Source organism: Aspergillus luchuensis, chromosome 8, assembly GCF_016861625.1.
Source record: "Aspergillus luchuensis IFO 4308 DNA, chromosome 8, nearly complete sequence".
In the NCBI taxonomy this organism is placed as follows: Eukaryota; Fungi; Ascomycota; class Eurotiomycetes; order Eurotiales; family Aspergillaceae; genus Aspergillus; species Aspergillus luchuensis.
The window spans coordinates 3,073,454-3,088,615 of record NC_054856.1 but is presented as its reverse complement, the minus strand read 5'-3'; the positions used below and the strand labels follow the sequence as shown (position 1 = coordinate 3,088,615).

The 15,162-nt window shown below is 49.6% G+C and overlaps 4 protein-coding genes across 4 annotated transcripts; 1 reads left to right on the top strand and 3 right to left on the bottom strand.

The window, feature by feature from the left end:
- Nucleotides 1-577: 577 nt before the first annotated feature.
- AKAW2_81053A (uncharacterized protein) lies at nucleotides 578-2,610 on the top strand (the record flags this gene model as incomplete). Its single annotated transcript, XM_041682142.1, has 2 exons — nucleotides 578-656; nucleotides 749-2,610. 2 exons carry the CDS (start codon nucleotides 578-580, stop codon nucleotides 2,608-2,610), a joined length of 1,941 nt encoding a protein of 646 aa, XP_041549014.1.
- A 1,774-nt stretch (nucleotides 2,611-4,384) lies between these two features.
- Nucleotides 4,385-7,040, bottom strand: AKAW2_81052S (uncharacterized protein; the record flags this gene model as incomplete). Its single annotated transcript, XM_041682141.1, has 3 exons — nucleotides 4,385-5,612; nucleotides 5,673-6,385; nucleotides 6,504-7,040. 3 exons carry the CDS (start codon nucleotides 7,038-7,040, stop codon nucleotides 4,385-4,387), a joined length of 2,478 nt encoding a protein of 825 aa, XP_041549013.1.
- A 467-nt stretch (nucleotides 7,041-7,507) lies between these two features.
- On the bottom strand, nucleotides 7,508-9,929 carry AKAW2_81051S (Zn(II)2Cys6 transcription factor; the record flags this gene model as incomplete). The annotated part of the gene is made up of 5 exons (XM_041682140.1): nucleotides 7,508-8,141; nucleotides 8,231-8,575; nucleotides 8,635-8,963; nucleotides 9,078-9,677; nucleotides 9,753-9,929. The coding sequence occupies 5 exons, from the start codon at nucleotides 9,927-9,929 to the stop codon at nucleotides 7,508-7,510; spliced, it is 2,085 nt and encodes a 694-aa protein (XP_041549012.1).
- Nucleotides 9,930-10,867: 938 nt separating this feature from the next.
- Nucleotides 10,868-13,268, bottom strand: ugp1 (UTP glucose-1-phosphate uridylyltransferase; the record flags this gene model as incomplete). Its single annotated transcript, XM_041682139.1, has 2 exons — nucleotides 10,868-12,331; nucleotides 13,167-13,268. The coding sequence occupies 2 exons, from the start codon at nucleotides 13,266-13,268 to the stop codon at nucleotides 10,868-10,870; spliced, it is 1,566 nt and encodes a 521-aa protein (XP_041549011.1).
- Between the last annotated feature and the right edge of the window lie 1,894 nt (nucleotides 13,269-15,162).

Below are 15,162 nucleotides of genomic sequence, written 5' to 3'. Positions count from 1 at the left end.
GTTGTCGGTTCCATTTCCATCATGATGATCGAGTAACCCAATAACCCCAATTCAGTTAGTCATGTTATGTTAAGCCCTTGCATCAGTTGTATGTGTCTTTTGCAAATCGTTTGTGTTTTGTTACCTCGTTTATACTTTTCGTTTAAGCCCCTTGCAATTAAGTTAAGTACAGGTACATGAAATGAAATAACAAGTACGTACATTAAGTTTGACTCCAACATCTGCTGTAGATAAAGTAGTTATCTGTGCCCGGTTTGTTGCCTGGGTATTCCAATAGAATTGCCTGTTGAGACGTTCACTAGCCAGGCATCACCTGATCCTCCGCCACCGCCTATCTGGTCTCTGTCTACGATCACAATTTACACTACCAACCACCCATCTCTTGTTTGCAACTTTCAGGGATACCATGTTCGGAGATCATCTAGCCAGCTAGACTGAATCAAGCAGTCACTAAAGCGCAGCTGCGGGTCTTCGTCACCTGACAGTGGGGGCTGGATTGTGACTGACTTGTCATCCACTTACGCTCTTTGTCTTATAATGGTCTTTCATACCAATCCTATTATCATCTGCTTCCACAATGACATTGGTTGAAGTCGAGGGTCCAAACTCTGGCTCCCAGGCTGGGACCAATGATGGTAGCATTCAATATACCTTTGGTAAGACTAACATTCTCTAAGCCTGAGCATCTCATGTTCACTGTCTAACTCTCCATAATAAGCTAAGCATAGCTGACAGTGCATTCCATTAGAGCAGCGTTCAACCTCTCGAGACGAGAGAGTCACAAGGTATATCAAGTTGCTCAACACCTGTCCTTACGAGGACCGGAAAAACAGAAATGATAGACGAGTTCCCGGAACCTGTGAATGGTTCACAACGCATCCGAGATTCACCAATTGGCAACAGTGTTCAAGTCATGATCTCGCCGGTCTACTATGGGTCTCAGCAGATCCAGGGTGTGGCAAGTCGGTTTTGACAAGGTACCTGGTGGATGAGGTCCTTGTTGGCAATGAGCAGCAGACCGTGTGCTATTTCTTCTTTAAAGATGACTTCCCGGATCAAAGAAGTGCAGTTAGTGCACTGTCGGCTATCTTACACCAAATATTTCTTGCACAGCCCCAGCTTCTATCAGATGAAGACGTAAATAGAGTGCATAATCGTGGAGAAAGTTTTCTCCAGTCGTTCCACACATTATGGGATATACTCATGTCTGTCACTGCTCAGGCAACGGCGGGAGAAATTATTTGCATCCTGGATGCATTGGATGAGTGCCGAGATCGGGATGATCTGATCGAAGCTATCAACATGTTCTACCAAGGACACTACAAGGACCGGAAGTTGAAATTCTTGATGACAAGCAGACCGTATCCTCACATAGAGCATCGATTTCGGGAACTGAAAACCGAACTACCGATAATTCACCTAAGTGGTAATGGCGAGGAAGAAGTCCAGCAAGTTTCCCGTGAAATAGGCCTTGTTATCAGCAAAAGAGTGCGCGACATTGGTAAACAGAGATCATTAGACGATGATGAATGCAATCTTCTGGAACAAGAGCTGGCTGCGGTTGAGAATCGAACATACTTATGGGTCAGTCTCACCTTGGACGCACTCGATAATATGCCGGATTTCACAAAGGGAAAGATCCGACAGGCGGTACAGCATCTTCCTGCAACTGTTGACAGTGCCTACGAAAGAATCCTGGATCGGAGTTCTGATAAGGAGAAAGCCAAAATTCTTCTGCATATGATTACAGCTGCTGTACGCCCTTTCTCCTTGGAAGAGCTATCTCTTGCCTGGGCAATACACAGCAATCCGGATGACACGACTCTCAGTTCTATACGTGATGACATGGAACCAAAGGAGAGATTCAGAAAGATCTTGAGAGATCTGTGTGGACGTATCGTAGTTGTTCTAGATGAGAAGATTTGTCTTCTGCATCAAACTGCGAAGGAATTTTTGTTCCAGAGCAACACATCCACTGTGAATAATTGCACCTCCCGGGTCACAGGATGGAAAGGTGCACTCAAACCAGAGGAATCGAATGAAACTCTTGCGCACATATGCATCTCATGGCTACCAAGGATAAGTGCTGCTCAAGGGAATATTGAGCGAGGGGACTTCGATGAGTATTCCTCATGCCATTGGGTTACCCACTACCACCAAGCACATGTACAAGATGGAAGCATACTGATCATGCGCGCGCAGTCAGTCTGTGACCCAAGCTCTGATGTGTATCCAGCATGGTGCAAGCTCTATAAATCGGAGGGAAACTATCTTCCTGGGGGCGATTCAAGCCTGCTCATCGCATCATTCTTAGGCCTAACTGGTGTGGTGAAGATTCTAATTGCATCAGACTCTCAGAATTCAGATCGCCGGCCCCCCCTGTCCTGGGCAAAGTCAACGATGAAGCATCTGCTTAGAACAAAAAGGGTGAAAATAAACTCCAAGGATCCAGTGGAAGGCCTGACCCCGCTGTCCTGGGCAGCCAAGAATGGCCATGAGGAAGTAGTGAAGCTTCTGCTTGAGTCAAAGAAGACGGACATAAATTCAAGGATTCAATATATGGCCGAACTGCGCTTTTCTGGGCAGCCAAGGACGGCCATGAGACAATAATCAAGCTCCTGCTGGGAACGAGAAAAATGAATTTGAATTCTAAGGATTCAAGTGGCCAGACCCCACTGTCTTGGGCAGCCAAGTGCGGCCATGAAGTTTTAGTGAGACTTCTACTTGAAACAAACAAGGTGAACATTAAGTCTAAGGATGAACACAACCAGACCCCACTTTCCTGGGCAGCCAGTAATGGCCATGAGACAGTAGTAAAGCTTCTGCTTGAGACAAGAAAGGTGGACATTGATTGTAAGGATTCATATAGCGCGACTCCTCTGTCATGGGCAGCTATGCATGGCCATGAGAAAGTTGTAAAACTTCTGCTTGACACAGGAAAGGTGGACGTTAACTATAAGGGTTCGGATGACCAGACTCCTCGGGAATGGGCAGCCATATATGGCCATGAGGAGGTTGTAAAGCTTCTTGAAAACTATTAATACCTAACTTCTACCTACCTTCTACGAAATTGATTTGGTTATATTTAAGACTCTCAGCATTATTGCGTTACTTGTACCTTCAAGATCTGGTTCATCATGTCCTTCTCCTCGCTACCTTGGAGTTCAATAAGGGGAATCGCCATTGACTTCGTCGAAGATCATAACCTAATAGATCTATGACAATACCTATAGACATTCAGGCAGATCCTGAGCTTTTCTTCTATCCTGAACAGGCTCAGAGCCAAACTTAGGTCCGATCAAGGTTTTCTAACAATGCATACATAAATCATCTCCAAGATGACCATCTCACACCATACTCAACCTATGATGCAAAGTCTGCTAGTATCTATATGAACACATCAATTATTATAACTAATCTAAACCTCACATCTTACAGTCCATACACTATCCACCAAACACGGTACATGTAAACAATAAACCCCCTCTACAATATAATCTCTAAATAGCAGCTACAGCATCCACAACCACAGACCAAAAACAAAACCCCCTATCAAACACCCATAAAGACAGTGACCTCAACTACCCCATCCATCCACTTCCCCCGCCCGCAACTCCCGACTCCCATACTTGTTAATACTCATCCAAAACATACCATCTCCATCATCATCTCCATCATACCTCATTCATTCATATATAATATATAGTACCTCCAGTTATACTCGATTACCTAACCACTCAATCTACATAATCACATGTCAACATTTTATCTCAGATACTTATAATAAAGTTCATCCCAAGAAAACTCTCATTCCACTGATTCATGTATCCAACAATATGTTACCTTGGACTACTACACTACATGTAGTCTAGTGTATGAATTCACATGTTTAGCCAAGGAATTTTGAATCACTCTCATTTCTTACTATTATTCTTGACCATGGTTCTGTCTGTCTGTCTATCTTACTTGGCTTGCCTTTGAATGAGGGATTATTAGTACTATGTCAGGAAAAAGTAGTAAGAAACATATAGCTTTCTAATATTATAATAATACATTATCAATTTTGATCTACTTAATATAGATAGCTAGACATTAGTAATACATGCATGTAATTTTTGCCAATTTTAAAACAAAAAACGAAACGAATCAACACATCAATCATGTCACATCATCACAGCCGTAAGAACTCCTCTTGGAAATGAAATGGGCACGACGAACGACGACGACGACAAATGGGTGGTATGGTATCGTATCCTAGAAGCTTAGAATCAAGGTTAAAGACCGCCAAGATGTGGGTATAAGCCCGAAGACGCCGTGCACAAGTCAAAGTTCAAGATTCATCAAAAAGTGCCAAGAAAAAAAAAAAGGAAGAATAGTCTTATAATCAATTATGCTGTTCAAACTCCATGGCTGTATCGTGGGAATTCGGGGTTTCGTCAATATCTCGTAAATGATACGCATCGTCCTCGGTAGGGAGGTCTTTGCCGCAGGGAACGTCGCTGATATCAATGCCTAAGCTTGGGGCAATCCGTCGTACAATACTCTTGCATTGGCGGAAGGCACGTCGGGCGGCGGGGTACTTGTAGGCCATGTGATGAAGCCAGCGCAGAGATTTCTTGGTCTCTCGGGCTGTGGCTTCGACATCGGCGGCGAGTTGGTGCATGGGGTCGTCGTCAGATCTGGAGGGGAGGCTGGATAGGTGAAGAAGGATGGCTGTTGTTGCTTGCATGATGTAATGCATAATGCACCACCAAGGGGTCATAGTAGTCAGCCAAGCGATGTCCGGTTTTGGGGGGAGACAGCAGAGAAGGGACCAAGCTGAGCGGACACATGTCAATGCCATGGAAGTGTTGAAGTGCACGCGACTGCGGGAGTTGCGACGCGAACCTGCCCGCGCAGATGGCGGAACTGCTGGGTCCGGGGATGCGACGCCCGACCCGAGTCCAGTATGTGTGAGGCACGGACGACAAAGGGTGATACGGGCACTGTAGTAGCTCATGGCTAGGGAGATGCGTTCTCGCATCCACGGAGCACTACGCTCCTTGGGTAGGTCCAGCTGGTCGCCGCTCCCGGAGGTAAAACGATAGGCTTCGGGAACCTTGCTGAGCCACATGTCTAGAATGCTGCTGAATCTGCGGATTCGCTGCTCTACCTGGCTGGAGCGCTCTCGGAGGCCTTGGATACTGTATACCTTGTTGATGATGGACTGGGTGATGGTGGCTAGATCCACAATGCAGTGGAAGTATAGCGATGGGCTGGGCTCGCAGGACGGAAGCCAGCTTACATCGGCGCGTGATTCCTCTTCCGACTGCAGCAGAGTCAGCTTCAAACGAGTCATGCGCAGGGAGGAGTCTTGGAGAAGAGGAAGGACGTCTGGTCTACCGAACGCCTCCTCTTCGTACGGAAGCGGCAGTGGCGTGGCGCTCAGGTTTTCGCCCACGCAAGAGACCCGTCCGGTGATGGCAGTGAGGAGATGCTCCAGGAGAAATATCGACCACCACAGTCGAATGCGAGCCTCTTTGGCGGGATACTGTGTGCGATCGTCGACGAAGCGCAAGTTGATTCCGAGGGATACAGCAGATCGGAAGGCCATACTGGAGAACTTGAATGCCCTGCAGTAGAACTAATTTCAGCAAGTGATTAACAAACTCTCCTACCTGTGCCAAACTTACCTATTTATTTGACACATGCTGACGAAATACAGGGCCACCAAAAATTCGACCTGGATTTGCTGAAGATCCGCATGCTCAAAGATGACCTTCTCGCTGAGAGTCAGTTTGCGTGCCCGGTTCAAATACACCAGATCATCATAATTTCGGCCGTCTGTTCGGCCACTCGTCGCTTTGGTATACCGACATCCAATGGCGAATATCATGTTCAGAATGGCCAACCAACGCTGCGGAGGCTGGGCCGGCTGGCTGAAGAACTGTCGATACTGGGACACAAAGGCCGTCTTCCGGACGACGTTGAATGACGGATGGACCGAGTCCATAAATGCAGTGAAAAACCGATTAGCTATGTCCTTCGGGGGCAATGCGTATGGATCAACTGAATCGAGTAAAGGGACTCCGATATCATCCAAGTAATAACTCATTGCTGCCATCGCTGTCTCCTGCTTTTGCTGCGATGACGTTGCGTGCCCACCTCCCACCCCGTCCTCCATATCGACCGAATCCTCCTTTTTCCGGTTTCGATTTTCAGATTCATCCTCGAGCCTCTGCATCCAAGCGACTTCAGAATTCTTCCCATAGAAGCCCGTAGCCACCGTTTTCTCGCTGCGGTTCAAGTCTTCTTCAACTAAGTCGAGTGCCTCTAGCGAACCGATGGACGAGGTCCCAGAGTCGGAGTCGCCGTCATCGTCGGGGGGAGATGTTATATCGGCGCCCTTTTAGATCGCCCATTACAAGTTAGATAGAATCCTACATCGCGCAACCGCATATGATAAGGAAGGACTAAGGAATACTGGCAATGTATACGCCAGACAGATAGGCACCGCGACTTACCCTAAGAACTTTACGAATGCGTCTGGCCACATTCTCATCGACTTCCTTCTCCAGATCCTGCAGCAGATGCTCATATTGTTCCACCTTCTTGCCCAAAATCCCGAGCTGTTTCTGATCACGGACCCGCTTGACATCCACGAAGAAGCAGCTGACATTGTGATCGATGCACTGTCGACACACTGGCTTGTTCCCATCACACTTAATCTTCCGCTGTCGACATGGCTCGCAGGCTCTCGCCGACCGCCGGCGTTGCGACTGGCTACTTGAACTGGTCGTGCGGGGAATAGCGACTTTGGCAGCGGAGCCCGAGACTTCACGGGATGATGACGATGACGATTGATAGGGGTAGGGGCCCGGTCGGTCCATGAACTGGGGCAGAGAATAGGGGCGAAAGGCCGCAGGGGGTAACCCGGGGCTCATCGAACCCCATGGCCACTCGTTGATGCCCCTCACGGCAGGATTCTCGGGATCAATTTGGAGGGGGGTATCGTCGGCGTTAGCGACGCCAAAGGGATATGATCCAGGCGCGTCTTCCATCGCGAATCAGAGGTGAAAACAAAAGCACGATACATCAGGGAGATGGAGAGGAACAGAAGTCGCTGAGAAGTTGGTTCAGCAGCCACAAAATCAGGGCGAAGGTAGCGAGTCACCTGTTGTGACGTCATTGACCTGAAGCTTGTCCTCTTCCAATTGCTGCACAATAAAGGCAAATGTAAAGTTGAAACCACTGAGTAACAAACTTTCCACGGACCAAAGTTAGGGGAGAACGGGAGTTCATGCGATAAGTCAACTCTCGTTGATGTATTATAGGATATTATTTGCTCGCAGCACAGCGTACGCCCGAGCGCCTCTCTCCCGCGGAAATCATAGCTGGTCCACGGAAGCCCAAAAAGAAAAAGCATAAACGAAAAAGTAAGATGTCGCGGTACGCCTCGTAATTGCCATGTGAAAAGGAACAAAATCAATCTCCGAATTCGAGCTGGGGATGTGAGCAGCGACCCCCATCAACAGCGCAGCCGCTCAGGCGCAATTTCATCTTTGCCCAAGCTCAGACTCTCATATCGATCGAGCATGTCGGAAAGACTGAACTCCCCATCCCAGACTCCGCGGTAGCGTTCGTCCATCTCCAGCTTTTGTAATCCTGCGGCATACTCATCCCACCGGGATGCCGACGTAGATTCTTCGTCAAACATCGCCTTGAGATCATCCGAGACCGCATCCGACTCTCGCAGCCGCCTGCCTTGCCCTTTGGCATGAACAGCCTGCCGGAAGATGTGGAGGAGAGACCGTCCCAACGGCGACCGACTGGCAATATTGGAGAAAGAGCTGGCAAGCGCAAGAAAGTCAGAGTCTAAGACATCGAAGGTCCCAGACTCCAGCAACGTGAAGAGTGCCAGGTTGATTGCATACATGGCAAAATGATGAGCACGACTGATGCCATATTCTCGTCGGTGGAGAACCGTCAGGGCAGCTATTGCGCGCGCTGCAGATTGTACGATGCCTACGGTATTGTATTTGGGCAGGGGGCTTAGTCCCGGTGGGCTCTCGGGTGTTTTTGGTGCCTCGGAGTCGGGAGTATTCCTGGTTCGCTCAGTCCTGAAGGTGAAGATGTTGATCACCAACGTATGGTAGCGCATTCTGCTCCTGTCAGCACCTTGCCATTATCTGTAGCTGCCACAGAACATCTGAAAATCCACAGGGGCAAAAGACGTATGTAGAGTCCTTACCTCAGCAATATGATGTACGGTGGTGGCCTATGATACGGATCGAAGATATCCGGCAGCTTACTATACCAGCCACGCAGCCTTTCATACAGGGTTTCCTGCATCTGACGTAGGTACTCGGCAGAAGCAGCGTTGGCGTCGATTCCAAAGAGCCGCTGTGATACGTCTCGTGCAATTTCACACAGGTTGCATGATTCGTTAAAGTAGTGGCTCAAGTAGGACGGCCGAGCAGATCGATGAGAGGGGTAAGGGTACCACAAGCTCGAGTCTTCGGCGCTATACCGATTGGGCCGTTCGAGGTTGACCTTGTCAATAAGGCTGGGCCGCAGAAAATCGGCATGCACAACACTGTCAGGATTACTGTCAGTGGCTTCATCCCTGAGACATAGCAGGTTTGGCTAGCTCACGTGTCAATATGAAACAAGCCCCAAGCCGTCCGCTTGATCGAAATGTCCATATCATCAGAGATCTGACCCGGATTCAAGCTAAATTTCCTTGGTCCGATGAGACCCAGAGATTCGCCCGTCCAGATGGCTTGATGGAGCATACGATAGCCAAGATCGTCTTCGCCCGATATTGCATACCTCTCATGCAGCAACAGCGTGCCTTGCAAATTAGCCAGACTCAGCTTCATAGGCCCTTCCTCTCTCAAACGCTCCGCTTCCGCGAGGAAATCGGCCCCTTTGGTCATGATATCCCCGGGTTCGACATAGGCTTCCGAGTAATCTGAAAAGTGCTGTAAACCGACATTTAGCTGACATTCCAAAGACCCTCCACTGAAGACCAGTATACACACCCGGTTGGATGACTAGATGTGAGAGATTCATGAACAAGAGATTAGAAGACCTACGCAAGCGTTGGTGAGCAGAGCGTTCACAAGGAATGGACTGCAAAACTCCGAATTGGTGTTACCCTTCCGCATATGCTTGAGGAAGACGTCGCGGTCGAGAAAGGCATGAAAGGGATAGTCCCAGGTGAAGTAGAGAGACACGAGATGAGAGACGAGATCAGCATCGCCGGTTACGGTGGTCCAGGGCTCTGCGGGGACCCTGTGAGGGACTTCGTTGCATAAGTAATGGATATCCATAACCTTGGGACGAAACGACGGCCCAGCTCCTTCGACATCGATCACCCGTCTAACCTGCTGTAGCTGCCTTCCCGCCGCATCACTCACCTTGCTGCATACTTCAATCCGGCCGAGAGTATCGTCGATATACGTACGAATCTCCTCGGCCGTGGCATCCTTCCGGATGAATTCCAGTAGTTTCAGGGCATGTGACTGATCTTCTGCACGCATCACCTTCAGGAGATCGTTCAGCATATCTCGGTGATAGCTCAGCTCATCAGCCGTACGCTTTGCTGCTACTCTTCGACGCTGGTCAAGCGTCTCATCAAATATGCACTGTCGGTTGAACGCACGACAGTTGTCACATGGTGCTGTTCCAGAGCACTGTCAGGGTGATTAGATACAATGCCAGACGGCTGCTCGCCACTTTCACCCAGTTTGTTCGTAAGAAAGACCTACCTTGCGTTTGGACTTTTTACAAGCCAAGCAAGCCATAGACACGCGTTTTTTCGACACATCCGAAGCGGTCCGAAAGCTATCCCCAGGGGGGCTATCACCCGGTGGATACCTGTCCGACTTGGTGGGCGACGGACCCGGCGCCAGCTGACGGTGTTGTTGACTGCCGAATTCAGTCATGTTGCATGTTCAAAGAGATGAAAGCAGTGGAACGTCATTGATTGTTTCCCCTGAGAGGGAGTGTGGGGGTGGGGATGACTAGATAGAAAGAATCTGTATGGCCAAACATCCACGACACAAAGTGGCGAACCAATATAGTTGGAGGACAGGGGAGAAAAGGCCCGTCGAGCAGGCACATGCCCCCTTACCATTGTTATACTGCAAATTATTTACCTTTTTATGACGTAGATTAAACGGACACCACCTACGTTAGAGGCGTCAGGAAACCATGTCCGAGCAGTTGTAGAACACGGGGCGAGGCCTTGGACGGCGGCCGGGACCGCAGCCATTATGATGGACGGCCATCAGAATGGAAAACTATGAACGTTGCAGCTGCGACGATCGCGACTGAAACAACCAACCCAGTGAGTAGCCAACATGGAGCTAGATCTCCGCCGAAGCAAGTTGCAGGGGACAATAGATGGCACAGAAAACAAGGCAGCGGAAGCCCGTTCCGGCGGATACAGAGAGCCATTTGCACGTGATATACCAGCACGCATGACAATCAACATCTACTCCTACGACTCATGCAAATTTTCATATGATGCAAGATCCAAAGGTGAATAATATGAATTGGACATTACGTACGGTGATATCTCCTAGCTAAACGCTGGCCCCCACACTCTGCAGCTTTTTTTCCTCCTGAGAAACCCTTTTTGACCCAGCATTCCGGCGTCCAGGAGAGAGAAGAGGGCGCAGAATGCTTCCAATTAAAGAACACTAAACGACCAGAATAAATGGCCTCGGCGAAGAAGAAGACAAGTGACTCCGCTCAAACAGAAATTCTATCAAGCCCACCTAGCCAATTCGTGCCTCGGTATCATCCCAGATGAGACAAAGGGGCAACGACGACCTTTTTCGGAAGTAGGAATTAAGCGGCCGCCCATGGATGCACCAATCTAGTGTTCCAGGATGCGCAGGGATCCCTGCACAACGCAGTTCTCAAGCACGGAACCCGGAGGGATGTCAATGGTGCTGCCTTCCGTGGCCACAATGATGACAGTTCCCTTGAGCTGCACGTTGCGGCCCAGGTTGACGGCACCGGTGATGGTGAGGTGGTCCAGCTCGACAATGCGAGGGATGCTGGGGATGTGCTTCTGGAAGTCAGAGACCTTCTTGAAGTCGGAACCGAGCTTGATGACGGGGACACCACCGAAGCGGTTGGGGTCCATGACAAGCTGACCGTGCTCCAGGCGGTACAGGTCAGACTTGACCAGCATCAGGTCGGAGCAGGTCTTGACGGGCAGGAAGCGGCGACGGGGAACGTTGACACCGTGTCCGTTCTTGAAGTGACGGATGGCAGCACCAACGGCGGTCTCCAGCTGGTAGATGGCCTGGTCGGCCTCACCCTTCTTGTCAGCAGGGATGGACTTCTCGTTGGCGATGATCTCCATCTCCAGCTCATTCTCCTCCACCACACGCTTGATGGCACGGAGGCTCATCCAGATGTTGTTGGTGTTGAAGTACTTGAACTTCTTGATGGACTTGAACTCGTTGACGTGCTCCTTGGGGACCTGAGCAATTTCAAGCAGACGGGCCTTGCCCTCGTAGTCAATGATGGTACCACCCTTGACGTCAGCCTTGGTCTTGTCGGTCAACTCCATGATGTACTCAGCCTGGGTGTCAACCATGTGCTGAAGAATGCGGAGATCGACGACAGCACCCAGGTTGTCGGCGTTGGACAGGAAGATGTACTCGACACCACGCTCGAGGAGCTTGTCCAGGGTACCGGAGTTGTACAGGGACTCGAAAACATCACCGTGACCGGGAGGGTACCAGTCCTGCAGGGGGGCATCGAAGGACTTGGGGGCGGGGAGGAGAGAGTCCTTGATGATACGGGGGTAACGGGACTGGTTGAAGGTGATGATATCGACGTTGTGGCCCTGGTACTTCTTGATGATCGACTGGGTGTCCTGGTCGGTGTTGAAGGAGTTCATCAGGACGAAGGGCACGTTGACGTTGAAGGTGCGGTTGAGGTGCTCAATCTGACGGACGGACAGATCCAAGAAGGACATGCCCTCACGGACCTCAATAACGGACTTGGGGCCGACACAGCCCATGGAGGTACCCAGACCACCGTTGAGCTTGACGACAGCCAGCTTGTTCAGGAACTCAACGGAGGCCTCGCTGCCGAGATCATTGTAGTTGACGACCTGAGAGGGCTGGGGAGGGGCAATGCGGTCCCAGTTGACCTCGTTGCCCTTGGCCTTGTCGTTGAGGAATCTGCGGAAGAGGGCGAAGAAGTTGTCCATCTCGGCCTCGAAGCGCTTGCGCTCCGCGGCATCGGGGACGGTCTCGGCGAGGGCGTTCAGGGCATTGCGCATCTGAGAGGCAGCCACGCTAGTGGAGGCATTCTCGAAGGCCTGTTTTATAAAGACGGAGGTTAGAATATACCATAACCAAACAGTTGCAGTTGCAGTTGCAGTGTCCCGTAGCCGCTGTATCCACGGTGGCCTCTGCACATGGACCCTGTCTGTCACCCACGCATATATGGAATGAAATGCATCCTGCCAGATATAAAACTGGCAGACCACCCCAAAGACGTAACGTGGATACGCAACACTGCCCAAGCCAGGAGGGGCAAAGACAGAATCACAGCCCCATGACACAACTTGATGGGGCAGGACACTCAACAAGTAAAAAAACATAAAAAGCACGCCTGCAATCACCGGAACGAAGACACGCGGGGGATCAAAGGCAGCGGCAGAAATGCTCAGTAGTCGGTCATAAAAAACAAACATTGAGAAGAACGCGAAAGACGCAGGTGGGGTAACGAGAGACATGCATGTATGGAAACACGATTCGATCCCATCCTGCAGAGCCATCGGTATGCAAATAGAAAGAATGAGAAGCACTAGGCATATTGCCCCTTCTGGGTTATGCATATCGGCGACATGACGTATCACATGGCTGATTGCCATCGACACACCCAGCCCAACGATAATATAAGGATAATTCTCGTCCATTTTATAATGGTTGCAGCAAAACGAGAGGCAGAGAGATGGAGAAGAGAAGAGAAGAGCGCGAAGGACCAATTGATTCTTGAGATCCGATATGCCTAGAGCAATCGCGCTCCTCCCTCTTGCCATCCTCCAGCTCCTCCTGGCAGGCTGGAAGCCGTTCGTAGAAGGCGCGAGTGACGGAATGGACCACGGACAACGGTGCAACAAGGAAACATCACACAGCGACAGAACTTACCATGTGAGACTGGGACTTTCCGTGGTGCTTGCCGAAGGAGGCAGCACTCGCGGAGTCGCTCGCGGGAGCTCTGAGGTGACTGGGCAAAGCCTTGGAAGCCATTGTATAAAGGAGGAGTGGTTGTAGGAGGGAAGGTGTAAAGGTGTAAACACGGGATGCGACGGCGGGTAGCTAGTCACTGCTCACTTGAGACGGGAAGAAAGGTTAGCGAGGTGTCAGAGAGCTTGAAAGAATGGGAGCAGCTCGGGAAGTCAATGGGGAAAGAAATAGGGGGGAGGAAGAGTGGAATTGGCCAGCAGGACAATTCTAAATGCTGGCTGGGGGGGAGAGGGAGCGAGCTCGGAATGAGGGGTACGTGTGTATGCCAATTGCCACGTCCAAGCGAGTGACGATCGTTTCGGTCATGGGCAACGCTTCGGCGACAGGCCATTGGTGCGACAGCGGAAGGCAAACAATGGATCAGAGGGGAAGCAGAAGAGGATAGAACACATACCAGGCACGATGGGAGCAGCAGTAAGTAGAGTTGTGTGGTAGAGAGAAGGTGATGGAGGGGAAGATGGAGGGGGGAAGAGAGAAGGAAGAAGCAATTGAGGAGAGATAGAGAGAGGGATTGGATGGAGAATGGGGGAGAGAAGAGAAGAAAAAGAGAAGCCAGAGAAGAAGCCAGCAAGATGATAAGCAGCAGCGCGACGGGGGTCCCTCCCAAGATATATTTAATTAATTACTTACTACTCCGTACTAGATCACTACTATTATTATTTTTATTTTTAAAATTATTCTAGACTTCTGGATGGAGGGAGGGGGGGAAACAGATGGATGAGGGAAAGATTGGACACCTAAATCATAAATGATAAATAATAATACGATGACGATTGAAATCCATCCCATCTGCCTTTTCTGGGAAAAATAAACCAGAAAAAATAAAAAGTGGGGAGCATCCAACCCAGCAGGGGCTGCGTCAGGTACCGTTTCATACAGCGTCATAACCATAAACATCTGGTGGCAAGCAGGCCCAACCGGGAGGGAAATTACGGTACAAGACGAAAACAGTCGGGAGGGGATGGTGGGTGGGCAGCCCAACATTCCCACCCCGAAGAAATATTTATTTCCTTGGTAGGCCAGCCAGTAAGTTATTCTTAGCAGCTTTTTGGACCCGGAATCCGCCGTCTGGCCAGCAAGTTGAAATGAATTACTTGATATCTGAGACCTTTGATCCTCTTCCATCACTCTCTTTCTGTCGTTCTCTCTCCCTTTTTCGATAACCGGGTGTGTGAATCAGATCCCAAACCATGGTCATATTCCGCACAACAGAAATAATAATAATAATGTTATTATTCCTCCCCCTTCTTCTTCTTTCCTTTCTGTATACCCAACAACTTACAGCCAAACCCTCATAAAATATGGAAAGAGGGGTAGGGTATAAACTTGCTGCATTGATTACCTGCATAGCAACATGCCAACCCGGGCCGATCGCAACGCAGCTCATCATCTGACAGTTTGGAATATCTCCCTCCCTTTCTTTCCCTTCTAGACCTCCCTCCCCCCCTCCCCATCAGTGCCCCCTTTTTTTTCAGGGTTCAATAAATACTATTCCATGCCTGCCCCACTTTGTCCTCGTCACCGCAGGTGTCTTTGCCCCTCTTAATGTTGGAGATTAACAAGCAACACCTCCTGAAACAATAGCTAAGAATATCATTACGCCGAATATGAACGGGAGAGAGATCATTCTACTTAGTACGTAGATAGATAGATAGATACTCTGTAACTACTGTAAGTACAATAACTAGGAAAGTATCATGCAAGTGCCCCTCTTTCTTGGCCTGAGGATAAAAAATAATACCACCGATAATACACATCATAATCTCCTGCAAAAGCAGTCATGCCCTAGCTACGGAGATACATTGAAAGTATAACTAACGTTCAGACAGCAACAGAGATTGATTCCATTACCATGGAATTCCCATTGATCCACTCCCAACGAACCGCTGTCAATATG